General features: G+C 45.0%; 1 protein-coding gene across 1 annotated transcript; it reads right to left on the bottom strand.

Annotated features, from left to right (window-relative positions):
* Positions 1-1,663: 1,663 nt before the first annotated feature.
* LOC146350332 (uncharacterized) lies at positions 1,664-27,272 on the bottom strand. Its single transcript, XM_084841828.1, has 6 exons — positions 27,257-27,272; positions 23,843-23,961; positions 23,553-23,704; positions 22,177-22,372; positions 7,163-7,207; positions 1,664-1,813 (listed from the first exon to the last, which is right to left on the bottom strand). Exons 2-6 carry the CDS (start codon positions 23,939-23,941, stop codon positions 1,718-1,720), a joined length of 588 nt encoding a protein of 195 aa, XP_084697954.1. The 5' UTR covers positions 23,942-23,961; positions 27,257-27,272; the 3' UTR covers positions 1,664-1,717.

Here is a 27,272-nt window from a genome sequence, read left to right as displayed (position 1 = left end):
TAATACACCAAAACCTCTCTGCAGGTACCTTTTTGAGGATCTTGGAAGGCAGAGAGAGATGTGGATTTTTCAATGTGAATAGAAATACTTGCATCTCAGATTTACCAAATAATCAGGGAACAAATTTTAATTTACAATTAAATGTTGAATTGGTTAGTCTCAATTATTCATTAATTAAAACAGGTGTGGGCAACTTGTGGCCCTTCAGATGTCTTGACCTACAACTCCTATCAGCCCTAGCCATCATAGCCAATGTGAAGGGAGAGGGGACTTGTAGGCCAAAATATCTGGAGGCCCACAAGTTGCCCTGAATTAAGCCTTGCAGCCCAGATTACAATGGAATTCAATGATTTTTTTAACCCCCCCCCCCCGCCAGTTTAAGACTATCTGTCTCATGATGGCTCAAACTTCACAAAGCCAGTAAACTGGAAGCTAAGGGTATTGCCTTAACAGACTTGTGCTGTGATCAGTAACGATGTTGTCCAATGTCACAAATTGTGTGTGCTTTCAACTTGCCCTACACGTGTCCACACTTTTCCTTGGTCTTTTGGGCCCAAATCCAGATGGGGAGAACAGAGTAGCTGGGACCAGCAAAGTTGCCCAAATTGCCCTGGCCCCGTATTGCTTTATGAAGCAGCTGAACCTTACTATACTGCTAGAATAATCTTCCTGTGAGTTGACCCATGCCTGTTCGCTGCATGTATGGTTACTGTATGGTCAGTGTGAATTTTCCTCCCTGGAAACTGGCCAGCCCCATAGAAATACTTCAGCTCTTTGAGATTTTCCTTTGTCTTCATGTGGATAGCAAAGAGGTAACTTCAACCTCACTATGCCAGGGAATCCCAGGTGTGGCCTCATCCCCTCCCCTACCTGTAAGATACTTTGGTGAGTTACTCTCATGATTTTGACAAGTAAGGTTCAGCGAGCTAGTTTGATGTTTTTATCACATGTTTTATTACGTTATTGTATTTTATGCTTGTATGTTTTGTTTTGTGAATTGCCCAGAGAGCGTCGGCTATTGGGTGGCATAGAAATGTAATAAATAAATAAATAAATAAATAAATAAATAAATAAATAAATAAATGGAGAACCCTCTAAAATCAAGGAGTGGCATTAACAACTGAAAGTGCAGCCCAACAGTATACTTTTCTTCCCTAGCCACCTAAAGGGCCATACCAAGGGAGCCATCCTAAACTCCCTGGAAAGGGAAGTCCATATAGGGGTGGGAAAACCAGAGCTGATTAAGCCCATCACGATATTTCAAAGCTCACTCCACCTTGCTCCTGTTTTGTTTGCATCCTATTTTTCTTTTCATTCGAACGGGAAAAGGGTATATCCATGTGCATTTTCAAAACTGCACACTTCTCCCTGTCCTGTTGGCAAAAGTGTGCATTTTTCAAAAAACAATAACACATTTTTGTATTTGATTACAAGTCCAGGAATGTGCAAACTTTCCCCCCCAAAAAATGTGCTCATGTTTGTATTTGGGGAGCTTCTCTACACAAGCGATTTATTGCACGCTCGTGATTGGTCACTCACGGACATTTGTAGGTCCTTTACATGATGTTGTCAACTTCCAGGATGTCTCCTGCGCTTTCCCCCCTTTATCCCACTTTCAAAAAGATTGTAGATAAGCTGTAATAAAAGGAAATGCTGCAATATCAGCAGTGTGTAAAACTGGTGTAAAGCTATAATTCAGCCATGAGATGGAACTGTTTCATTGAACATATAGAGCATTGCCGAGAAGGGAAGTTTTCAATTCCAGATCACGTCTTTGATGTCTAAAGGACCCCATCGTAAATCCAGGAAGACTCTGGAAGAAGAAAGTCTCAGTAAGGATGTGGAATGTTTGCATAATGTAGAAGCCTGGGGTTGTGAATGCGGCAAGTTCTGACAATTTCCGAATTGCAACAAAATTCTCACACATTCCTAGTTTACCACTGGTATGCCTCTCCACATAAGTAGGGATGGACAAACTCATTAGAATTCATGCTCAGTGGGCACTCAAGCCACCGCCACTGCCCACCTGCATGAGCCCCTGAAGGGTTCAGTGAGCTGTCCAGGAGTGTGCCACAGCTGCCTGTTCATCTATGTGAGGGTGTGAGCCACCATCTTTTACGCAAGACAGGGCTCTATTTTTTTTTTTGTAGATTTATTGTTGCACACAACAGTGGCCAGAAAGGGCCATTTCCACAACATTAAGAGGCCTCTAATGTTGTAGAACTGGCCCTTTCCATCCACTGTTGTGCACAACAATAAATCTACAAAAATATATAGCCCCATCTTGCATAAAAGGGGCTCTATTTTGTATATGGGTAGCTGGGGGGGGGGAAGGATAATTCCTTTCTCCCCACCCATTCCAGGCCAGCTATGCAGGGGCAGCACCTTGATGGAAGGCAAGAGGGGCTTCCCTCTTGCCTTCCTCCTCCTGTCAAGCCACTGCTTTCACTTAGCTGGGATGGGATAGGGAGAAAGGATCATTCCTGCTCCCCCTCCCATCCCGGGCCAGCTACGTGGGGCAGTGGCATGACAGGGGGAGGAAGGCAAGGGGGCTTCCTCTTGCCTTCTTCCACCTGTCAAGCCGCTGCCTTCATGTAGCTGGAATGCGGGGGGGGGAGAAAGGATCATTCCTGTCTCCCCCTCCTATCACAGGCCAACTACGTGGGGACAGTGGCTTGATGAGAGGAGGATGGCAAGAGGGGTTTCCCTCTCATCTCCCTCCTTCCGTCAAGCCACTGCCTTCATGGGAGCTGGGAGGGGAGGGGGAGAAAGGGCTTCCCCCCCCTCTGCGCCATGCACTGGCAGCAACTTAAATCAATCAATCTTGCGCACAATGGCTGGCCAGAAAGTGCCAGCCATTGTGCGCAAGATTTAATTTATGAAAAATAGCAAGTCGCCATTTGTGACTTGGCTCTGGGTGCTTGAGGGCAGGACTGGTAAGTCCCAGCAGCTGGTGCAGCTTGGTGGTCAGGGGTGGAGGCTCAGCAAGCTGAGTCTGTGGGGGCCGAGCATGTCATGAGCAGTCCGTCAGATTCCACCCCCTCCACAGACGCTCATGACATCCGTACACATAAGACCCTGTCTTGAGCCCAAAGCAACCTCACTGAAGATGATGAACACAGGCTCTGGAAAAGTACATGTGGGAGTTATTCTTTGCACAATTTTATGGTTTTAGATCATATTCCATCCCATGGTATCCTTTCACCATCATCTAAATGCCAAGCATATGTTCATAAAGTGGCAGAGTTGGATGCTTTCTCCTTCTCCTTCTCCTTCTTCTAACCTTTTGTTTTGACTGTCCAACATGCCTTTGTTGCACTTGGAATGCCATATTTTCAGACCAAGTTCTGTTACTCTTTTCAAGCTAGTGTTTGTACTTTGGCTTTGCTTCTGTAAAAATTGGGTTGGAAATCTCAAGAGAAGTAGAAACCTCCCTGTGAGTTACACAGCCCTTTCAGCTTATGCTAGGTTTGAAACAGGAAACAAGAATAGTTTATCTCCCGGGAGACTGGTGCTTCATTTGATGGTGGTCCTGCCTGACATGCTGAAATGCAAAGCAATGATGAGTTAAGCTTCTGTGCTGTGTGCTTCTGTCCTGTGAGCTCCAGCTGAACAAAGAGAGAAAGAAGGAAAGTTTGTGGGGTAAGAGAGGAAAAATTCCATTAAAAAAGTGTCAGAACAGAGAAATGAAAGAACAACTTTCAATTCCATGTCATGCATGGGATGTGAATGGAGATCAATGTGTGCATCTACTAGGAAAGCTGAAAATAGTTGAAGGAGACCCCTGAATCTTAAGAAGCATCCAGCAGAGAAGGGGTCAAAGGTGGAACAAAAATATTTTGTGTTTATTATACTATGACTGTCTCCAGCTATGTTGCACTGGTCATCCAAGCTCTACTGAACATGCTGGATCAGTCTTTTCATGCAAATGGGATTCACTGGGGTTATATGTGTAGTTGTCTGTGGCTACAGCTGGATCAGGGCCATTATTTTCAGGAATTTCATTAAAACAGCTGGATTCTATGCAGAGTTAGATGCAGACAAACCCACTGAAACCAATGGCCTTAGCTATGCCTAATTCTGCTTCTGCATTGGATTATAGGATTGCAGCCTTGCAGATATCATATACATATGCTGAATTGCTGATGTGCAGGTCCTTATGTAGACAAAAGGGTACCTTTTTACACAGAAGAAGGAGCTATTAGCATACTTGGGGGAACCAAGTGAACAAAATGGCTCAATAATATAAAAAAAAATATTATTTTTTATAATAATTAAAAAAAAAATCTAAAACACACCAAAGAGGACTGGGCATGTTCAGTAGGCACAGGATGCTGACTGATTGTTGTGCAGGGGGCAGGGGAGGGACTAGAAAACCAAGAGTAGGAAGGGAATACTGTGTTCTGAACAAGAGCGATACATACCGCAACATTTTGTTGCAACCTCTACTTCTTTAAAATATTAAATTCTTTAATTTCCAATACTAATTCTTGAAAGCTGCCCACGTTTTGCCAGGAGAGGTAGAAAATAAGTATTTTTAATGAATAGAAAGAAAAAACAATTTATTCTGGGAACAAGGTAATGTTCAGTGCTTGCCTTATCTGAGCCATTTTGTTCACTGTAGAATCCAATCTAATGGGAACACATTTTTCTTAAAATGCTAGTAGGATTTGTTGGGCACCATAATGTTTTTCTTCCATCCTATACCAAATTAATTATCTTCAGAGGGGGGAAGTTGAAGCAGCTTCTTCTTTGTCAGTGCAAGCTTTATCATTACAGCACACGAACCCATCAAAAACCTGTGCTACAAATTAAATTTGCTTGGAAATGTGACCTCATGCTCTCTATTGTGTTATTCCCACAAATAAATGGACACATTAAATCATGAGCTACCAATCATGGTAGACTGTCTCATTATTATATGGGTGAATGGATACCATGGGTCAAAGAGCTATTGCACCATAGTGTCTACGAATGTGACTCACTCATAGTACTAGAACCCAGGCTCATCCCATGACACTGTTTGGTGGGAGATTCAGGACAGAATAAAGGAAGCACTTCTTCACACAGCACAAAGTTTAACTATGGAATTCACTTCCACATAATGTAGTGATGGCCACCAATTTGGACAGCTTTAAAAGGGTATTGGACAAATTCATAGAGAAGACTATGGTTACTGGTCCTGAAGGCTATATGCTACCTCCAGTATCAGAGGCAGTATGCCTGTGTACACCAGTTGCTGGGGAACTTGGGCAGGAGGGTGCTGTTGCATTTATGTCATAAGTACTTCAGACCATAAGAAGAGCCATGCTGGATCAGACCCAGGGTCCATCTAGTCTAGCATTCTGTTCACACAGTGGCCAACCAGCTGTCAATCAGGAACCCACAAGCAGAGCCTGAGTGCAACAGCACCCTCCTGCCCATGTTCCCCAGCAACTGGTGTACATAGGTTCACTGCCTTTGGTACTGGAGGTAGCACAGGGCCATCAAGGCTAGTAGCCATTGATAGCCTTTTCCTCCAGGAATTTGTCCAACCCCCTTTTAAAGCCATCCAAACTGGTGGCTATCACTACTTCTTGTGGTAGCGAATTCCATAGTTTAACTATGTGCTGTGTGAGGAAGTCCTTCCTTTTATCTGTCCTGAATATCCCACCAATCAGCTTCATGGGATGATCCCGGGTTCTAGTATTTTCAGAGAGGGAGAAAAATGTCTCCCTGTCCACATTCTCCACACCATGCATAATTTTGTACACCTCTATCACGTCTCCCCTTACCCTCTTTTTTTCCAAGCTAAACAATCCCAGATGTTGTAACCTTCTCTCATAGGGAAGATGCTCCAGCCCAGCCCCTTGATCATTTTAGTCCTGCTTGTGGGTTTCCTACAGGCAGCTGATTGGCCACTGTGTGAACAGAATGCTGGACTAGATGGACCCTTGGTCTGATCCAGCAGGGCTCTTCTTATGTTCTTATGAATCAGGAAGGCCCCAGTTCAAATTTCATTGTGGCTTTAGAAAAATCAATTTTGCCCCAGTGCCCTGCCCCCATCGTCTTGGATATACCGATGGGGTAATATTGCTGGCCTATTTGACATGGATGTGACAATGATTATTGAGCTCCAAAGTGTACTTTGTATAGGAGATTCCTTTTTTAATGAAATGGAACCAACAGGGAGTTGCCAGTGTGACCCAAGCAGTGCTGGGGAGTTAATCCCTTTTCTCATGTCAGTTTATCAAAAATCTGATAGCCCAAGTTCCTGTTTGCCCCACAAGAGAAAAATAATCCATCCACTACACATGAACAGTTTGACAAAGTCACAGAACTGCCCTGCAAGATAAATTCGAGGGACATCAAACCATGTGTGCTACTCTGGTCTCTTTTTGGGGAGGTTCAGGTGTTGGGGACAGAGGGCCTATAAGGAAGCCATTGAATGGAATGGGAGTCAAACTTTGGTTCACAAGCAGCCCTTTTTTTTCCTTGAGGGCAGAATGTTGTTGCTGCCTGGAGTCTGAGATGCTGACAAAGCTGTGGTCAGGTTGTGGCACAATGGAACAATAAAAGAAGACGTTACAATGTTCGTTACTCCCTGCAGCTACCAGTTCCATGAGTCTGGAATGTCCCCGTTAGGGATGTGCAAAAGTCACTTACCTTTTCGAAGGGGGTGTATGTGGTGGGGGGGAGGCACTCTGCGCCTCCCCCTGAAATCCTAACCCGGCTGGCTCCACTCCACGGCAACTCCGTGGAGCCGCCAGCCGGGTGCATTCGCAGGTGTGCGGAGCCTGTGGATGCAAATGGCGGCAGCTACGGCGGCCGCCATTTGCGTTTCCTCTTTTTGCTGTGATAGGCTACGTAAATACTTACATAGCCTATCACGGCAAAAAGAGGGAACGCAAATGGCGGCCGCAGACGCAGCCACCATTCGCAAAGCAGTGCGAACGGCACCAGGTAAGTGCTCCGTTTCGTGCGCCTTTTGCGGGTGGGGTGGGAGGGCTTCGTTCTGCTACAGATTTCGGTGGGCCAAATTCATTAGCATTCAACCTCACTGAGATCTTTGGCAGAATTCTCTGATATCCCTAGTCCCCGTGTACCCTGATAAGGCCTCTGGTAACATCAGCCGCTTAAAACTATAGGGGGAAAAATACTTTTTTTGCAGGTTTCTACTCACCCAATATGTCTTTGACCACTCGAGAACCAAATTTCTAGCTGGGAACTGAAAAGAAGGAAAAAGACCATGTTTAGGGGAGTCAGTGAACCAAAAAGTGACTGAACCCTAAGAGAGAAACTTCATTCAGTTCTTTGGGGGGGGGTTCCCCCCCTTTTTTTTTTGCATAGCTCTGGTTATTGCTAACACATTTTTGCTGGGGCCTTTTCGGCCATAGTCTGCCTGTTTGCCTTCTTTTTGAGAAAACAGGACATGTCTTACTCTGACCATGTCCCTTCTTCAGTTTCTAAGGCTGCCGCTGATCATCTTTTCTGAACTAGGTTTTGGGGGCTGGATGTTTGGCTCCTGAAAGAAACTTGGAACTGGTTCTGTTTCCAATCTCCAGTTCATTTTACCCACCGGTGAGGCTTAGGCTTTACCACCTTTTACATTTTAAAACATTCATCACTTCCTACCTGGATTAATTGAGCTATCTGGACTTTACTGAGCCTTAGAACCTGGATCTTAGGAAAGGTCTCCAATCTACACCTGGGTAGGGATGGCGGAGAATTCCACCACGGATTCCAGGGAGGCCAGATTCTTTAGAATCCGGACCCCCAGAATCCGTGGCGGAACGGCCTCCTGCCCCCCCCGTGGAATACCCCCAGGACTGCAGTTACTGCCATTGCCATCCTTGTACCGTGATAGGCTATGTAAGAATTTACATAGCCTATCACAGCTAATGTAAAAAAAACCCAACAACACGCAGCGTACACAAATGGTGGCGGCTACGGCGGCCACCATTTGCATGGCCTATTTTTCACTGACTTATCTTACATAAATATTGATGTAAGATAAAACAGCAAAAAATAGGCCATGCAAATGGCGGCTGCCGTAGCTGCCGCCATTTGCGTATGCTGCATTTTTTTTTATGTTAGTCGTGATAGGCGATGTAAATTCTTATGTAGCCTATCACAGCTGTCTAGCTGGACACAAATGGCGGCTGCTACAGCGGCCGCCATTTGCGTCTGCACCAGGCTGTTTGCAGCCGGAAATCTGGCTGCGGACGGCCCTGGCCGGCTGCTCCGTGGCCTGGCCGTGGAGTGGAGCCAGCCATCGAGGATTCCGGGAGGGAGGACCGGATCGCCTCCCCCCCCGGGTCAAGGATTCCGTAAGGAGGGACGGAGCAAAGGTAAGTGAGTTTCATACATCTCTACACCTGGGTCCACAGGAGACTGTTCCTTATATCTCTGTCTGGGATGGTTAGGTACAATTTTCCTTTTCATTTCCGCTTCTGTTTTTTAAAAGGTTTGGACACTATAGTGCTATATGGTTGAAAGTTTTAAACATTGCATTTAACTAGTTTGGACTGGTGGAAGCTTAAGTAAACTGATGCTAGTTTGGTCTACTATAACTTTTGTATGTCACAGCTATTCCATTAGATGTGCCAATACAGTTTTCCTAATGTTGTTTTTTAATAGGCCTCAGCAAGAGTGAAACCGTAGTTTACTTTGGATGGTGTAATCTTTGCATGTAACCCATGTGGTTCTTGGGTACAAATATATTTTCTCTGCAATCATTGCATGTTTCACATTTTACTTTTGCATGTGATGTTCTTCTGCATTTACTTTTCTCTATAAATCATTCCTACCTTAATATTTCCTGTATGGCATATTTACATTTGTTTAACAAACTGAAGAGCTTTCACTGTTTTCCTGCTTGAGTTTTAAATATGGATGTCAGAGAATTCTGCCACAGATCCCGGTGAGGCTGAATGCCAGTGCATTTGGCCCCCCGAAATCTGTGGTGGAACGAAGCCCCCTTGCCCCGCGAAAGGCACACGAAACGGGACACCTACCTGCTGCCGTTTATGCTGACTTGCGAATGGTGGCCGCGGCCACCATTCGCTTCATCACTATAGCCGTGATAAGCTATGTAAATACTTACGTAGCCTATCACAGCTAATGCAGGGACGCCATTTGCATCTCTGCAGAGGCTGTGATAGGCTGCATAAGTATTTACATAGCCTATCACGGCAAAAAAAAGGGAACACAAATGGCGGCGGCTACGACGGCAGCCATTTGCGTTCCCCTTTTTTGGGGGGCCGTGATAGCCTATGTAAATATTTATGTAGGCTATTACAGCAAAAGAGAGGGGCGCAAATGGCATAGCGGCCGCCATTTAGGCCCATCTCTTTTTCCATAACAGGCTACGTAAATATTTATGTAGCCTATCACGGCAAAATACAGGGACACAAATGGCAGCTATGGCAGCCGCCATTTGCGTCCCTGCAGGCTGCCCAGGGGCTGGATGTCTGGCTGCGGGTGGCCCTGGCCAGAGGCTCCAAGGAATCACCATGGAGCGGAGCTGGCCAGAGAGAATTTCGCGGGGAGGAATGGAGCGCCTCCCCCCTACCACGAATGTCACCCTTCGAAAAGGTAAGTGACTTTCATACATCCCTAGTTTTAAAATATATTTTCAAATATTAGGGATGTTAGAGAATTCCACCATGAATCCCAGGGGGGGGCTGAATTCCAGTGAATTCGGCTCCCCAGAATCCATGGCGGAACGGAGCCCCCCGCCCCACCACCCTGTGAAAGCCCTGCAAAATGGAGCCTACCTGGCTGCGGCTCCAGCTCTGGCGGTGGTGGGGGTGGTGGCGGTGGTGGCGGTGGCGGCTCCAGTTGCTGCTGGGCTGCTGCGGCCGCAAATGGCAGCCACCACAGCGGCCACCATTTGCATCCCTACACCAGCCCGTGATAGACTACATATACAGTCAGGGCCAGAAATATTGGAACAAGGATAACTGTTTTGGCACACACCCCCATCATTGGTGACTCATAAGTAATGGAACAAATGGCTGACAAGCAGCTACATGGCCAGGTGTGGCCTGTTTCCTGGGTACTCCATGACCAGTCAAGCAGATAAAAGGCCTGGAGGTGGTTCTGAGTGTTACATTTGCAGTTGGTAGCTGTTCACTGGAACTCCCAACATGAGGTCCAAAGAGGTGTCCATGCAAGTGAAGGAGGCCATCATTAGGCTGAGGAAACAAAATAAACCTGTCAGAGAGATAGCAAAAACATTGGGACCGCCCAGCATAACAGTTTGGAACATCCTGAAAAAGAAGGAATTAACTGGCAAGCTCAGCAACAGCAAAAGGCCTGGAAGACCACGGAAGACAACTAAAGTGGATGACCACAGAATTCTGCTCATGGTGAAGAGGAACCCTTTCACAACATCTAGCCAGGTCAAGAATGCTCTTGGGGAGGTAGGCATGTCACTGTCAACATCTGCAGTCAAGAGATGGCTTTATGAATGTAAATACAGAGGCTTCACAACAAGGTGCAAACCACTGGTAATGCTCAAGAACAGAAAGGCCAGATTAGCCTTTGCCAGCAAACACCTAAAAGAGCCTGCCCAGTTCTGGAAGAAGATTCTTTGGACTGATGAAACCAAGATTAACTTGTACCAGAATGATGGGAAGAGAAAAGTATGGAGAAGGAAAGGAACAGCTCATGATCCAAAGCATACCACATCATTTGTCAAACATGGTGGAGGCAGTGTTATGGCATGGGCGTGTATGGCTGCCAATGGAACCGGGTCACTGGTGTTTATTGATGACCTGACTGCTGATAAAAGCAGCAGGATGCATTCTGAAGTGTATAGGGCTATACTTTCTGCTCAGATTCAGCCGAATGCTGCCAAACTGATAGGATGCTACTTCATATTACGGATGGATCATGACCAAAAACATACAGCAAAAGCTACCCAAGAGTTTCTCAAGGCAATGAAGTGGGGCCTGGCAAAGCATCTCTAGGGAGGAAACTCAGCATGTGGTCATGTCCATGGGTTCCACACTTCAGGCAGTCATTGACTGCAAAGGATTTTCATCCAGGTATTACAGGCAATCCTTTTGTTTGAAATGATGTTGGTTTGTTCCATTACTCATGAGCCACCAGCAACGGGTGTGTGTGTATGCCACTGGCTGTCCTTCCTGAATGGTTAGTGCCCCACTTTTGTCCAACCCCTTGAATTACAGCTGAAAGTCCTGACTTCGCTCCCATCTTGGTGCGTTTCCTTTCAACTTCAATGTGGTGGTGTACAGAGGCCAACTGCCAAAACAGTTATCCTTGTTCCGATATTTCTGGCCCTGACTGTATAGTTACGTAGCCTATCACGGCTAAAGCAGGGTCACAAATGGCATCCCCTACGCAATTTGCGTTCCCGCTTTAGCCGTGATAGGCTATGTAAATATTTATGTAGCCTATCACGGGCCGGCGTAGGGACGCAAATGGCATCCCCTACGCAGGACGCCATTTGCATCTGCACCAGCCTGGCAGCGGCTGGAGGCTCTGCTAAGGGTTGGCCTGGCCGGCAGCTCCGCAGCCTGACCGTGGAACGGAGCCAGCCAGTCAGGATTCCAGGGGGGAGGAATGGATCACCTGCCCCCAACTGCGAAACCTGGTGGAGCCAGGTAAGTGGGGTTTCGTACACCCCTATAAATGTAATGAACTTTTAAATAGCCTTAAGTCAGCTCAGTCTGGTTACACTCTCTCACCTATTGGGGCAAAGTCAGAACCTCATTTTCAATGTGTTCATCTAGAACACGGGCCCTGAACCTTTTTTGGAGTCAGTGGGCACATTTTGAATTTTGAGACTGTCATGAGGGGCATTCACAAAATGGCTGCTTTGGGGGCACCTTGCTCATTCATAAAATGGCTCCCATGGTAGGCATGGTTGTTTACAGAACTCTCATTTAGGGATGTGCGAAAGTCACTTACCTTTTCGAAGGGGTGATTCGTGGGGGGGGGAGGCGCTGCGCATCTCCCCCCAAAATCCTAACCCGGTCGGCTCCGCTCCATGGCAATTCCGCGGAGCCACCGTCTGGGTGCATTCGCAGTGCGGAGCCTGCAGACGCAAATGGCGGCAGCTACGGCAGCCGCCATTTGCATTCCTGTTTTTTTGCCGTGATAGGCAACGTAAATATTTACGTAGCCTATCACGGCAAAAAAACAGGAATGCAAATGGCGGCGACTGTAGCCGCCGCCATTTGCGTTCCCCTTTTTGTTGTGATAGGCTACGTAAATATTTACGTAGCCTATCACGGCCTCTGCAGAGATGCCAATGGCGTCCCTGCATTAGCTGGGGTATTTACATAGCCTATCATGGCAAAAGTGGAGAAGCGAATGGCAGCCGCAGATGCGGCCGCCATTTGCAAAGCAGCACGAATGGCAGCAGGTAAGTGCTCCGTTTCGCACACCTTTCACGGGGTGGTGGGGCGGGGGGGCTTCGTTCTGCCACGGATTCTGGGGGGCCAAATGCACCGGCATTCGGCCTCACTGAGATCCGTGGCGGAATCCTCTGACATCCCTACTCTCATTTCCTAGATTCCAAACTGGTGAGACAGAAAGGAACGTAACTTGATCAAGGACCTGAGTACAAGGCAGGGCTGGGAGCTGAGCTCCGAAACACAAAAACACTGTTTTGAACCCAAATAACGATGGCACTGGAGGGCAGCACTTCACTCTGCAGATGGCCAGCTTCCTAGTTTCAAAGAATAATGTAAAATATTCAGAAATAAAATAAAAATCAGGAGGTGCAGGGAACCTGGTGGACACCGAAAGAGGTGTCAGCGTGGGCACACGTTGGGGACCCCAGATCTATATGAACATTGGAACTGATTTTCCCATTCTTTGCCTCCATGTTTAACCTTGACCTTTGCGTAGAATCCAAAATTCTGATGGACAGGAGAAGAGTGGACAAAGTGGGATGAATGAATTTAAGGCCCTCCTGTATGGTGTGACTTGTTGTAGTTTCTATGGTAGAAGAAGACTTCTAGTTCTATTTCCTTTGTACACCATATACTGGGGGATTTGAAATAGAATACAAACTATACGGTTGGAATTAAAACACATAAAGCAAATTACGTTTGGAAATTCTCCATTCAGTGAAACAAAATTTTTACTTCGGTGGATCTCCATACACTTTGCTACCAGAAAATTTGAGTTAGCGCATGGTTCCGAAAGTTACAAAGGTAACTCAAATTCATTATGAATATTTTTAGTGATGAAACCTCCCCAACAGCAGCTTACTGTATCTGTCACAATGAATAAGCTTACATGGCTGACTTGTCTTTAAGATTCACTACAGTGTGTCATAAAAGGACTTTATTTTATTGTCAGCATGGACTTTTTCCAAGTGATAGACCCAATTAACTAGTTCCCTGCTTCTCTAGTGTCCCTTGACAAACAGAGATAATCCTAAACAAGCACATTGAAATAGCCACAGATAACAAATGCAAATATTTTATTTGGCAAAGAAAATAGGTTACAAAAATACTCTGGGAAAATCCTAGAATTCCACTCTGTCATTTTTGATTGCTCATGTAATGCCTTGCATATGCTAAGGGGTCTTAGTTACAGAAGACATCCAATCTGCCAAGGGTAGGTCCTTGAGAAAAACTGGTAACATCAAGTTTTAAATATGTAGTCCAAATGTAATTTGCAAGGTTTGTTCTGCCTGAAGGACAACTTGAAAAGAAAGAACAGTTGGTAGTGCATATGGCATGGGTGTCTGGGAAAAACGAGACAAGACTTTGCAATAATAGTGGATAAAACATCAGCATATGTGCACAATATACGTAAACTGAACTCTCTCTCTCTCTCTCTCTCTCTGTGTGTGTGTGTGTTTTAATTATACCATAGAAAGATAGATAATATCTGGTGGCTTGCTCCGTCATAGACTTTTCACCTCAAATCTACTGAAAGCAAACTTGAATTTAGAGGTTTCATCTCAGATGACACAGCTAAGAAATTCTGAGGGAGCTTCAAAACGTTTGGATGACCCATTAGATTCCTCAAAAAGCTATGTTAGCTTCATAGGCAACTCTGCTGCAGTTCATGAATTCTAGAAGAAGTGAATAAAACACACACACCAAAATGTTGCTAATCTGAACAAAACTTTTCCCTCAACGTTTTTACAGATCATTTGTCTTAGTGGACAGTCCCAAATACGTCTCCAGTTTTGCTTTGGCAACTTACAGATGTGTGAAACGGAACCCTCCTGAGAATTTTTGCTAATTTTGTCAAAGAAATTACTGTCTCTTGAATTATTATTATTACTACTAGCAGCAGCAGCAGCAGCATAGGATTATCCCAGGTTAGTGTCATGAATGGCCTGCAGTGATGCTGAACTAAAAAAATCTGTCAAATAATCGGGTGTACAGAGAGGTTGTTTGGTGAAAACTGTATACACATTTTTAAAAAAGAAAATTGACAAAAACAACCAAGCCCCAAACCCCCGAAACCTTTTTGTTGCTGACCAGAAAGCATCTATTTGCCTCTGTTCTCTCTGCTGGGCTAATCCCTTTTATAGAGCTGCAGTCCCTTCCCTCCTTAACTGCTTTGTCCTGGGCGGAAGGAGGGTCACAGCCACTTCCAAAAGCAAATAAAAGTGCGAGTCAAAGCCAGATACACACCTAAGAAGATCTATCCCCTGATTTGGGTTAGTTCCACTATCCTGCAGCTTTAAGTTCCATAGTTTTCAGTGAATGTCAAGAAATCCGTTTCCTCCTGTGTCTTAGCAGCCTGTAAAGTTCAGCTCCTTGAGGCTAAGCCTGCGTGTATTTGTTAGGCCATCTGTGTGTGTTACCTCATACTGCCATAGCCGCCCTTTCACTAATTCGGTTGAATGATTTCAGCTGAGTGTCTGTGAGAACTTTCTCCCCCAGGCCCCAGCCCAGAAAGCTTGAGAAGACTGTCTCACTTAGCTTGCGATTGGCTAATAAGAACCACCTTAGCTTTGCTAATGGTTTGGGGGTATAAACCTGGGGGGGGGGTATAATTGCCCATCATCTTCATCAATGTCTTGGGTTTCAATTGTCCCCATTTGGCCCTGTCCTATTGAAGACCCATGCTTTGGTACATATAGGCAGGTTTTAGCCAGTTCTATTATTTTGCCTTGCAAGCACTGTTTCCAAATATTGCTCTGTTTGTCATATGCTTTTCCTTTTCCCTTTTGTAAATAAACTCACCAACTGTCGTAATTGGAAGTGTGTGCTTGATTCCAGGTAAGCCTTGGCACTAAGTCCACAGCTTTCCTTCTGGTTATCGCTGCTTAAGGTTTCAGGTGTAGGGCTTTGAAACAGAGGGTTCTGGCTTGGGACCTAGCTTCAGAAGCCGTAAGGGTGTCCTCTACAGTCTGAGAGTAGAGATGGACAGACTCACCTGTGCCCGGCTTTGTCAGGCTCTCGCCAAGCTCCTGCCACTGCCTGCCCCTGCTCACGGCACTGTGTGAGCTCCCTTGTGGCCTGGTGAGCACCCGACAAAGCCATGGGACCACCCGTCCTCCCTAGTGAACCCCCACTGAGTGCAACAGTGGTGGCTTGGGTGCTTACTGGTAGGTGACGTTGTGCACTTGGCAGCCATAAATGGGCCACCTATTCAACATTACAGATGTGAATGCTGCATTCACGCCTGTATTGTTGCTAGATGGCCCCTTTACAGCCACCAAGTATGCAACGCTACCTACCAGGAAGCACCCAAGCCACCACTGTTGCACTCAGTGGTGGCTCGCTAGGGAGGACAGGCAGCTGCCAGCCGCTTGTCTAGCCATGGGGAGCTCACCAAGTGGGTCTGTGAGCGCCCTATGGTTCAGCAAGTGGGGTCCGGGAAGGCAGGTGAGGGGGAGTCCATCAGCTAAGTTGGACCTAAAGGGTGGTAGCAGCCTACCTGGCTGGGTTGGTGTTCAATCTGGGCAACTTTTTGTCCCTGCCTACACTGCCTGGAGTTAGGGTACCTCCACTTCCTCTTTTCACCATTACAAAATCTTCTGTTGCAGTGGGGTTTGCAACATCTGAGAGGCAAGGAAAGGAGGGATGGATGACTATCCATCAGTAATTATTGGCATATTTAAAGTAAAGTTTATTTTATATATTTGAAAGCAAATTTGCATTAGAAACCACTGTTAGGCATATATCTTTGCAGACGTTGCTGTTATGTGGAAATCTTTCTGCATGCATTCATATCTACATACATCAGGGAAAAGGGTGCCTTCAAATGACTTTCCACCAAAGAGCTAAGCAGCTGGCTGAATTTTGCATTAGTAAAATGATGTTTGACTGGGAGTACTGATGCAAGAGATGTTCTGACACTGTATTCCAAAAAACATGTTTGCATGGAGTGTGGCAGGTTGACACTTTAAACGACTAATTAATATCTAAATCCTGTTGTGTTTCCAAATGCATCCAGTCTGTGGCTAAAGGTGAAAGAAAATATCTCAGCTTTTCTGGAAGGGACCCATGACACTGCTCTTTCCTATTTCCCCAGTGTATGTAATGAAAAAGCAGAAATGTAACGAGCATTCATGGTTCTCTTGCTTAAAATATATTGAAGGAATTAATCGGGAATAAACTTTTCATTTGCTATTTATTTCCATTATTTAGCATTCATATAATCAAGTGAGGGCCAGTTTAATTTCACAGCAGATCTACAGTACAGCTATATCATAAACACATTCAACAGTGTTTACTATCTAGATGGGATTCATGCAGGAGATTGTAGAGAAAACAGTTGCCATTTTGTTTCCAAGCATCCAAGAATTAATGTAGCCTCAGCTTGGGTCTGCTAACATGAGTTACTCATAAGCCACCAAACTCAGAGGTTTGCGAGTATCCTATGCGGGTGTGTGTGTGTGCGCGCGCGCGCTCATCATGCCTTCCATGCTGCATTTTAGCTAGATGAGTGATTTTGCCTGTCTAGCAGAGGTTTCAGGGAGGGGGAGGGAAGGAGGCTGAGGCAGCAACAGGAAAAGGTGTAAGCCAGCCACACTGGCCTCTCCCCTGCCCCCCACCGTGCCTCCAGGAACACCTCCTTTCCTCCATCTCTGTGCTCCATTTACTGAACATGGAGAGGCAGTCAGCATGGTTCTCTCTGCACCAGCTATGAGGCGGTGGGGGTGGGGACCATGGCTTCCTGGCTCTGAGCTCAGAGCCCTGTCTTTGAACGTGGAGCCAGGAATCCGAAAAATCCTATGTCCCTCAGACGCAGAAAAAAGTGCTACCACTCTTGGCTGGCTGGGGAATGCTGGGGGTTGCCACACTTTTTTCTGTGTAAACATGCATAGGATTATGCCCTTAAAACAAAAATTGTACTATACTACAAAAACAAAATCCTCCTATAATATATCGTCATACCAATGTTGGGCTCAGTAACCCCCCTTTTCGGGGACCCTTCATCCTGCATGAAAGTTTGTGTGTGGGGTATCTTTAGTTGTTTTGGGAGCAACTGAGTTTCACAAAAACTTGGGGGTGGGGTTGGTTTACCTTAGTTTAGACAGGGCGGCCAAGGGTTATTTTTCCTCTTGTTTTGTCTTTTAAAAAGCTTTGCAAGCACTCATAGCTACGTTATGGTGTAGCATCATTCCTAGGGCCATTCTTTGGTTAAGAGAAAGCAAGCAAGCAAGCAAGCAAGCAAGCAAGCAAGCAAGCAAGAAAGAAAGAAAGAAAGAAAGAAAGAAAGAAGGCTGCCTCTGGGAAGCCTGCTATGTCATAATGCAGCATCAGTCCCATGGGCATTCTGACCCAGGAAATACAGCAGAAGTCTTACCACCACTAGTAGTGGGTAGTGGTGGCAATTAAAGGCACCGGGGGGTGAGGGGGAGGGAGAAATGGTCTTGGATACGTAATCTAAGACAAGCTAAGTCAATCCCCTTCCAGAAATAGCTGATAAATTAGCCCACCTCCAATCTTTGTGGCCAGTTTCTTTTCACCAAACTCCTTCATGAAATGTTGGGAAAAGGATGGGCTGAAATGTTTTGTCTAAGCTTTATATCATAATAAATTTTGAATCTCATAATTTAACAGATGGTGCCAGCTAGGGGTGGGTGGATCACTTACCCCGTTCTGGCTGGGGGTGGGGTCTGCGGGGGGGAGGTGATCCGTCCTTCCCCCCGGAATCCGTCCAGGCCGGCTCCTCCCAATGGTGATCCTGCGGAGCCAGCTGCCGGCTCTGCAGCACTGGTGATACGGCTGGCTGCCATTGCCATGCTGAATCGCTGTGCTGAGTCTGGACACAAATGGCATCCACTATGCCATTTGCGTCCCTGTTTTCACACGATAGACTATGCAAATATCTACGTAAATATAATTTGCATAGCCTATCGCAGGATCACCACATGGAGGAGCCAGCCTGGATGGATTCTGGAGGGGCGCGGAGGTGAGTGCTCTCTTCCACCCCGGACCCCAGTGGGGCCAGATTCTTGGAATCCGGCCTCATTGGGGTCCGTGGCAGAATTCTCCAACATCCCTAGTGCCAGCTTCTTTAAAAGAGGCAGTAATCAGGCCACTCCTGAAAAAGCCTAACCTGGACCTGGAGGATGTTAACAACTATAGGCCAGTGGCCAACATCCCCTTCCTGGGCAAGTGCTTGGGCAGGTGGTGGCAGGACAACTCCAGGCACTCTTGAGTGAAATTGATTTTCTAGTTCCATTTCAATCAGGCTTCAGGCCTGGTTTCGGAATGGAAACTGCCTTGGTCGCCCTGTGGGATGACCTCAGCCGGGAGAGGGACAGGGGGAGTGCGACCCTGTTGATTCTCCTGGACCTCTCAGCGGCTTTCGATACCATCAACCATGGTATCCTTCTGGATAGGTTGTCTGGGTTGGGAGTTGGAGGCACTGCACTGCAGTGGTTCCACTCCTGCTTGGATGGCCGATTCCAGAAGGTGGTGCTGGGGGATTATTGCTCTGTGCCATGGCAATTACGCCATGGGGTTCCACAGGGCTCTATTTTATCCCCTTGCTGTTCATCATCTACATGAAACCACTGGGGGAGATTATCCAGAGGTGTGGGCTGAGGTGCCATCAATATGTGGACAACACCCAGCTCTACCTCTCTTTTTCATCAAACCCAGGTGAGGCAGTGGCTGTTCTGAATCACTGCTTGGGACAGTAATGGACTGGATGAGAAACTGAAACTCAATCCAGACTAGACGGAGGTACTGTTAGTGGGTGGTTCATCTGCCTGGCTAGGTGATGTTCAACCTGTTCTGCACTCCCCCTAAAGGATCAGGTTCATAGTTTGGGAGTGCTCTTGGACCCAAAACTGTCCAAGTTTTGAGGCACAGGTGAACTCAGTGGCATGGAGCACTTTTTATCAGTTTAGAGTGGTATGCCAACTACACCCTTATCTGGACAGAGATAGCCCAGCTACAGTTATCCATGCTCTGATAACCTCTCGTCGGGATTATTGCAATGCGTTATACGTGGGGCTGCCTTTGAAAATGGTCCGGAAACTTCAGCTAGTTCAAAATAGGACAGCAAGATTGTTAACAGGGACTAGCCAATGAGATCACATTATGTCAGTACTTTTCCAGCTGCACTGGTTGCCAGTCCATTTCCAGGCCCAATTCCAAAGCCCTAAACAGCTTGGGGCCAGGTTATCTGACAGATTCCCTCCCCCCCATATATGCCTGCCCGGACCCTAAGATCATCCTCAGTGATCCTTCTCTGTGAGCTCCTCCTGCCAAAGGAAGTGAGGCGGGTGGCTACCAGGAAGAGGGCCGTTTCTGCTGTGGCACCCTGCCTGTGGAATGAGCTCCCTAGAGAGGTTTGCCTGGCATCTATGTTGTACTCCTCCCGGCGCCAGGTGAAGACCTTTTTATTCTCCAAGTATTTCAGCATTTTAACATCCTAGTCTTTTAGCTTTGGTGTTTTAAATCTGTATTTTAAGTATCTGAATTGCTGCTAGGTTTTATTCTGGTTGTACTGTTATATGTGGTTTTAAGCTTTCATATTTTATATTGTTTTATGCTGCACTTTGTGGTTTTAATTTTTGTGAACTGCCCGAAGAGCTTTGGCTATTGGGTGGTATAGAAATAAGTAAATAAACAGGTGAAGTGGCAAGCTGTATTTAAAAAACAAGCAGATTTAGTCAGTTCCACTCCATGAGTGTTTTGCCATTCCAGTATCCTTTGGGTTCTGCTTTGTTTGAATAGTAGAAATTATGCATTTCAGAATGTCAGTTACTAATTATACACATGTACATCAACACTATAATAAAAAAATTTTATGCACGATGGGAAAAAATAGATTATGGACTTGTAAATAAAGTTTTTAAGCAGCTTTGATTAAAAAAAAACCAAAACCTTCCCAAATAATTAATCCATATGAATACCATTATGTTCTCAGCACATTAAATTACAAATTATTGGAATTTGTTACAAGGGTTAAGGCAGAGATGGTGAATATGTGTCCCTCCAGATGTTGTTGGACTGCAACTCCCATCATCCCCCAGAATTGGTTATGCTGGCTATGCTGATGGGAGCTGCAGTCTACCAACATTTGGGTGGGGTCACACATTCCCTACTCATGGGTTAAGGTGTAAAGATATTGGGTTTCAAAGCATCAAGTGCTGGGATACCTTGACTTTTACAATATCTCCAACGCATCAGGCTGATGAATGCAAGGTTGTATTAGTTTATATTAGGGATGTATGAGAATTCCGTTTCCATTTGCAAATCAATTGAAAATGCCCACGGACATGAACATGAATGGGAGAGAACGGTCCCTGGAAAATGTTCACAAATTCCCAAACTTGTGATCAAGTTTGGAAAACCTTTACTTGAAAAATGCACAACTCTCTCAAAATGCAGAACTTTTCCCATTGAACAAACTGAAAAACAGGCCGCAAGCAAGAACAGGAATGAGCCGAACTGAACTTTAAAGTTTGGAGAAGATCAGTGAGCTTGAGCATCCCTGGTTCTCCCATCCCTAGTTTATATCTGTAATATTAACTTAGGTAGGAAGCATCTCTGCCATTTTGGGCTATTCATGCCACTCAGCAGCTGCAATTAACCAGTCTTATTTGGAAACAAAAATATTCTTTCTTTTTTTGATAGGTTTGCAAATAGGAGGTTCTTGGAACTGTTCGGAAGTTCCTGGAAGCTTCTAGAGCAGCTGGAACATTTCCATTTGTAGTCATGATTTGGTTGTGTTAATTGGCACCATTCGACTATAACTTACTCACCCTATACAGCATCTCATTATTTCTGGCAATTAGTTACAACACCTGGTAAAGGTGTTTTCTTTGATGGAAAATGTTTTCTTTCATGGAATGGCCCTTTTTATAAGAAGGCTTTTCTGGCAAGCAGGCTGATGATGGGTAACAGTAAACATAGCCAGGAGAGCAGAAACTGAAAATCTGGGAAGGAATCCAACAAAGGTGGATTCATTCTGTACTGTAAGCACCCCTATTGCATACTAGATGCTGCTTTACCTTCATGGAACAAAACCAGAGAAATTGACATAAATGGCCTTGGGGGAATTTTACTAACCCAAGCCACACTCAACTGTATCCCAGGGTAGTCAACTTTCCCCAAATAAAGCCAGATGTGTAGTTACAGAATATATCCACTTAATTCTGCTTACTTGTATCTTTTATCCCAATAGGACATTAATTTTTATCCCAATACATTAACAGTGGCTGGGACAAAAAAGCACATCAATAGCAAAACAAATTAATAGATTTCTTGGTCTTTTTGTCCCAGGTTCTTTTTGACTTTCCAAAAAATAAAACTCTGTTTAGGCATCCAAATCTGCCTCCACCGTCCCTGGACCATGTTTTGTTAGAGAAAAATTACCCCAACCATTTACACTGGATCTGACTAGATTCAATGTAAACTGTTGGGGTAATATATATCCCACAATTAATGATTCAGTTGCAGATTTAGGGCTGGGCAGACATTTGTTTGTCCCAGGCACTTTTAGTGTTCAGAAAGAAAACTATAAGTGGTATGTGGCTGAAATTTGAGGACATTGTTACTACCATGCAGGCGACAATCTCCTAGAATAGGGATAGGCAACCTCCAGATGTTTTGGACCAGAACTCCCAGAACTCCTGACCATTGGCAATGATGGCTGGGGCTGATGGTTGTTGTAGTCCAGAACACCTGGAGGGCACCAGGTTCCCTACCTGTGTCCTACAAGGACTACATTTTAATTCTACATCTGTGTAAATTCTAGGGATGTACGAAAGTGACTTACCTTTTCGTGGATTCTGTTCATGGTGGGGGGGAGGCGTTCCGTTCCTCCCCTCGGAATCCTCGACGGGGGGGGAGGTGATCTGGTCTTCCCCCCCAGAATCCTCGATGGCCGGCTGTGCTCTGCGGCGGCTCCGTGGAGCAGCCAGCCAGGCCCAGGCCAGGGCCGTCTGCAGCCGGATTTCTGGCCACGGAGGGCTCTGGGTAAAAACAAAACAAAACATGTATGCAAATGGAGGCAGCTACGGCTGCCGCCATTTGTGTTCCTTATTTTTCACCATCTTAGTCTACGTCAATACTTACCTAGACTAAGACAAATAAAAGAAAGGGGAACGCAAATAGCGTAGTGGGCACCATTTGCGTTCCCCTTTCTTTTCTTCGTCTTAGTCTACGTAAATATTGATGTAGATTAAGACGGCGAAAAATAAGGAACGCAAATGGCGGCGGCCATAGCCGCCGCCATTTGCATACACGTTTTTTTTTTAAAAAAACCCAGACGTGATAGGCTATGTAAGTCTTTACATAGCCTATCATGTCTATGGGGGGGGGGGAGACAGACTGCAAATGGCGGCGGTGGCAGCCGTTCGGAAGACCAGCCGCCACTGCTACCACCACCGAAGCCACCGCTGGAGCCACCGCCATCCGGAACATCGGCCCCAGGTAAGTCTCATGCTGGGGGGGGATCTGCGGGGGGCGGGGGGGGTGGCAGGCCGTTCCACGATGGATTTCAGGGAGCCGAATGCACTGGCATTCGGCCTCACCAAGATCTGTCATGGAATTCTCTGACATCCCTAGTAAATTCTCCAGTGAAAAGTTCATCTGAAATAAAATGTACCCTACATTGTTGGATGAAGATACTAAGAAATTTACATGCATGTGAAATAAATGGCTCTAGGTTCACCCATTCCCCATGCAAAGAATTAACTTCTAGTGATTTGGGGGAGATAGTGCATTTTTGAACTTCAACAACTTTATACAAATGACCTCAGTATTTTTTCCACCTCTACCGCAACTTGTTTCTAGCTTTAAGATGGTAAATTTTGCCACTGGCTCTGTTTAGATACGTTATCCAGGGTTATGAGAATATCAAGCCTCTCAAACAAATGATGACCAACCATAAACCCTTTGTTACAATGGTTAGCCCAAACAGCAACATTTCCTCCTTATGAAAATGAAGTAATAATATCCCTTGAGTAGAAAATATGATATTTGGGGCAGATAAAACAATATTAATCTCTAAAACACATTGCTATTGTAGAAGTATTGTGGCTAAAGATCTTTGTAGGCAAAAATGGAAATTGTGTTAACAACATGGTCCCAGATAAATCACTTATAATAGAAAATGTACACACCTTGGCAGACCATATATATATACAATACCTGGGACCAGATAGATGGACAGGAAGAATGTTTTGCCAGAGCCACACTGATAGCCAAATGTATAATCTTGAAAAAGTAGAAATCCCAAACCCCCTTTGCATTGATACTAGGATCCAAGACCTTCTAGCACTGGCAGCCCATGGAAATATATTCTACAGTAAATAATAAAAAGAGGGAAAATGTCAAACCATTTTGGTATAGCCTCCTCAAACTATATGTGTAGTAAAATACCTTTTCTAATAAGAACTGAAATAAAGCTCACTACAGAAGCCTAGGGACAACTACCTCACCTTTCTTTCTTTCCTTCCTTCTTTCTTCTCTTTTCCTTCCTCTGTCTCTTTACTTTCTCCCTTCTCTGTGACTCCGCCTGCCATCTCTTCCTTTTCCATAAGAACCAATCTGTAACAACCTAGTGCACCAAGTGAAAACACAAAACTGCAAAACAGAGTTAGGAAGGGTGGGGGGAAATTAGGAAATTGTAGTTAAACTTGTAAAAAACCTGAACAAATATACTCTTAACAACCACCACCACCACCACCACCACCACCTTACCTGCTTTGTCATGTGCTTTTGGACACACAGGGAGTGTCATAGATGCTAGAATGACAGATAATGGTCAGGGCCAGCCCTGGAGAAACAGCATTTTGCTGCCACTGCAAAATCTAGCAAAATTAATAAAGCTGTGTTCTGCTGAATTTCATATAGAACAAATGACATCACACTGGAAAAGAGAGGGGAGGGATACTTTAAAGCTAATTGATGGCTGTTCATTTTTGTAGTTAATTTAGTACCCAAATGATCTGTAGAACATTAAAAGAAACTTTCACCTGCAATCCTATGCACACTTTCCTGGGAGTAAGTCTCATTCAACTTAATAGGGCTTACTTCTGAGTAAACATGTACAGGATTGTGGTGGATGTGCTTTTTTCACCCGAGCTCACGGCAGACAAACACGGAGCCACCAAGCTTAGCTCAGCACCCACTTCATCATGGCACCAGGGCACTCATCCCTAAGGCTGGCCCAGCACGGGTAAGGAGAAGGGCACCTAAGTCTCCTTTCCTATGTGCAAAACTCTTGCCCCAGAACATACAGAGACAAATGTCCTTTCAACGCACACCTTTTAAAAACTCCTCTGGCACTAGTTGGATAGGGTTCAGTACTGTAGAGAAATAAATAAATAAATAAATAATAAGCAGTAACTAAGATTTGGTGCTTATTAATTTTAAATAGAGTAAGTATTACACACAGCTCAAGAGAGAGCGAGTATAGTATGTGTAAACACCCCTGAAAATAGCTGGACATCTTCATATTCCCCAAAATGGAGGATGCAATATTTCTCCCCCTCCGTCTTCCCAGTGTAGCCAGACAGCAAAGCCCTCCAATAACCATTTTATTTATTTATTTATTTCATTTCTATACCGCCCAATAGCCGAAGCTCTCTGGGCAGTTCACAAAAATTTACATGACTTGCTGACTCCTCCTCCAGCATTCACCTGGGACTGGTAACAGATCTTTTTTTTTGCTATTATACTAAACACTATGGCACCATGTGCATTACTTATAACCTTTCTGTTCAAGGTTTCATTATTCAATCAAACATTCATTTCAGAGTGAATCCTGGCTCACAGTGACCACGTATGAAAGGAAATCAGTAACTAAGAAACACGGAGGAAAACACGAATGATCAGTTTTGCAATAGCAACCTTGTCACTTCCCTGAATCATTTACAAAGTCTGTTGATTAATTAGGGATAGGCAAATCTGTCAAGCTCGATCTTGTTGAGGTTCTCATTTTTTCCACTGCCAACCTCATTCTGACTCAGGTCTGCATCGGTTTGCGAGCCTTTTCTCCCCGCTGCACAGAAACTTGTACATATTTCCATGTGCATTTTTTCAAAATGCATACATTATTTGTATGCATGTCTTAAATATATGCATTTTTAATATGCATTTTTCATTAAGGAAAAATTGGTTTTGTGCACCTTTTTCAAATGTGCATATTCTTTGTGTGCATATTTCACAATTTTTTTGTACGCATCTCCCCCCCCCCCTTCCTGCCATTGCAAGCCTCAGAAATGTATGGATTTTGTCAATGAGATGCATTCCACCACATTTCCTGTTTAGCAAATCGGGTATTCTCTCATTCAAATGTGCACTCAATGAATTGATCACCAATCCCTATTAATAATATGGGGTAACAGGATTTTGCAGAACAAGTGTTACAAAGATACATGGTGTGAATCCAAAAGCACAGATGAGTATCACAAATGATTATATAAAAATAAAATACTTAAAGAGAACTATACGTATCGGCTACTTTGTAAGAGTAGGATATAAGTAAGTACTTTATATACTCGGTAGACTCAATGGCACAGCTGTCAAACTGTGTTTCAGGAAATCCTGAAATTCCTCAAAAGCTTATCAGTCGGTTCCCATAAAGTCAATTAACAACGGTAGACAAGCTTCTCTGAAAGATAGCTTACTGGCACATACTGATTATCCCTGGAAATATACAGTTGTGGCTGTATATTAGGTATCCTCGCATGCCTCAAACACAGTGACAGTGTGTACCCTAGAATAAGCCTCAGAAGCCTCTAATACACAGGTACTCTGTGGCAGGTGTGCTTTGGTTACTCAACAGATGAGTCAATGTGAAAGGGTTCCCACAAGGTAGAAATATTAACAAGCTACTACTTGTGGTATTGAGTATATGATAATTGAGAGATCTGAGAGTAGATCATTTATTGTGTGTGTGTGTGGGGAGGGAGTAGATATATTTGGTATACTTGTCATATTCACAAGAGTATACCCTATCTTACTGAATAACTATTTTTACTGGTATTTATTTAATCAATACTGCTTACCAGATCTAAAATAATGATAATCTTCAAGTGGTTTACAATACATATTTATATAGGTCACCATAGTGACCTACGTAAACCATCTGCTGATGAAAACACACTGTTGGATTGGCTAAACTAGGGCTGAGCCATGGGCAGGATGTGTGTGGCATTGGGGAAGAGCACACTTGCGCCACATCCTATACCCCTTCAATCCTTTGTCATGACCCCATTAATGGCAGAATTTTACACCACCCTGTCATGTTTACAGAGTCTGAGCCTAGCACTTGCAAGTTCAAGGGCAGAAGAGTTCCCAAACAGTCAGCACAAACAGGAATCAGGCAAAGGGCAAGATCTCGACAATCCAAGTCACAGGTAACAATGACCCAAGGCAACACAACAGAAAGGACCAGATGGAAGGAGATTCAGAATTCAGCCCAGAAGCACTTGTACCAGGAAGCAGTCTGGAGTCACAAAAATTCAGGAAGTGCCCGAGAGTAGGGTGAAGTCTGATGAACTCCCCACTGTTTGGCCCCCCAGATGGTGGTCGCCGAGCTGCAGGGCACTGTAGGGGGGCCCTTTATGCCTCTAATGTTATGGCGATTGCCCTGCACAGCCGCCATTTTGCACAACATTAAAAATACTGAAATCACAGAGCCTCCATCTTGCATAAAAATGGCGGTTTGCATTGAGAAGCGGGTAGCTGTGGGGTGCTCCTGGACCATTCATCAGGCTCTCCAGGGCTCATGCAGCCCGGTGAGCAGGGGCAGGTGGCAGCTGTGACTCAGCGAGTACTTGCCGAGCACAGGCATGGGTGAGTCCGTCCATCCCTATCCACAGGTAATATTGTCACAGTAGTCACACCTGAGGGCCCGGGCTC

Source organism: Heloderma suspectum, chromosome 3 (genome assembly GCF_057233095.1).
Source record: "Heloderma suspectum isolate Gila_16-S chromosome 3, 16-S_ref, whole genome shotgun sequence".
In the NCBI taxonomy this organism is placed as follows: domain Eukaryota; kingdom Metazoa; phylum Chordata; class Lepidosauria; order Squamata; family Helodermatidae; genus Heloderma; species Heloderma suspectum.
Note: the sequence above shows the minus strand (reverse complement) of the source record. Positions and strands in the feature narration are given on the sequence as shown.

Excerpts from the sequence above, each read along its gene's own strand:
- LOC146350332 (XM_084841828.1), bottom strand. The coding sequence starts at position 23,941 with ATGGAAAAGGAAGAGATGGCAGGCGGAGTCACAGAGAAGGGAGAAAGT. Across the intron at positions 23,705-23,842 it reads AAGGAAGGAAAGAAAGAAAG|AATATATTTCCATGGGCTGC; the intron begins GTGAGGTAGTTG and ends TATTTACTGTAG. Across the intron at positions 7,208-22,176 it reads TGAACAGAATCCACGAAAAG|TTCCCAGCTAGAAATTTGGT; the intron begins GTAAGTCACTTT and ends CCTTCTTTTCAG.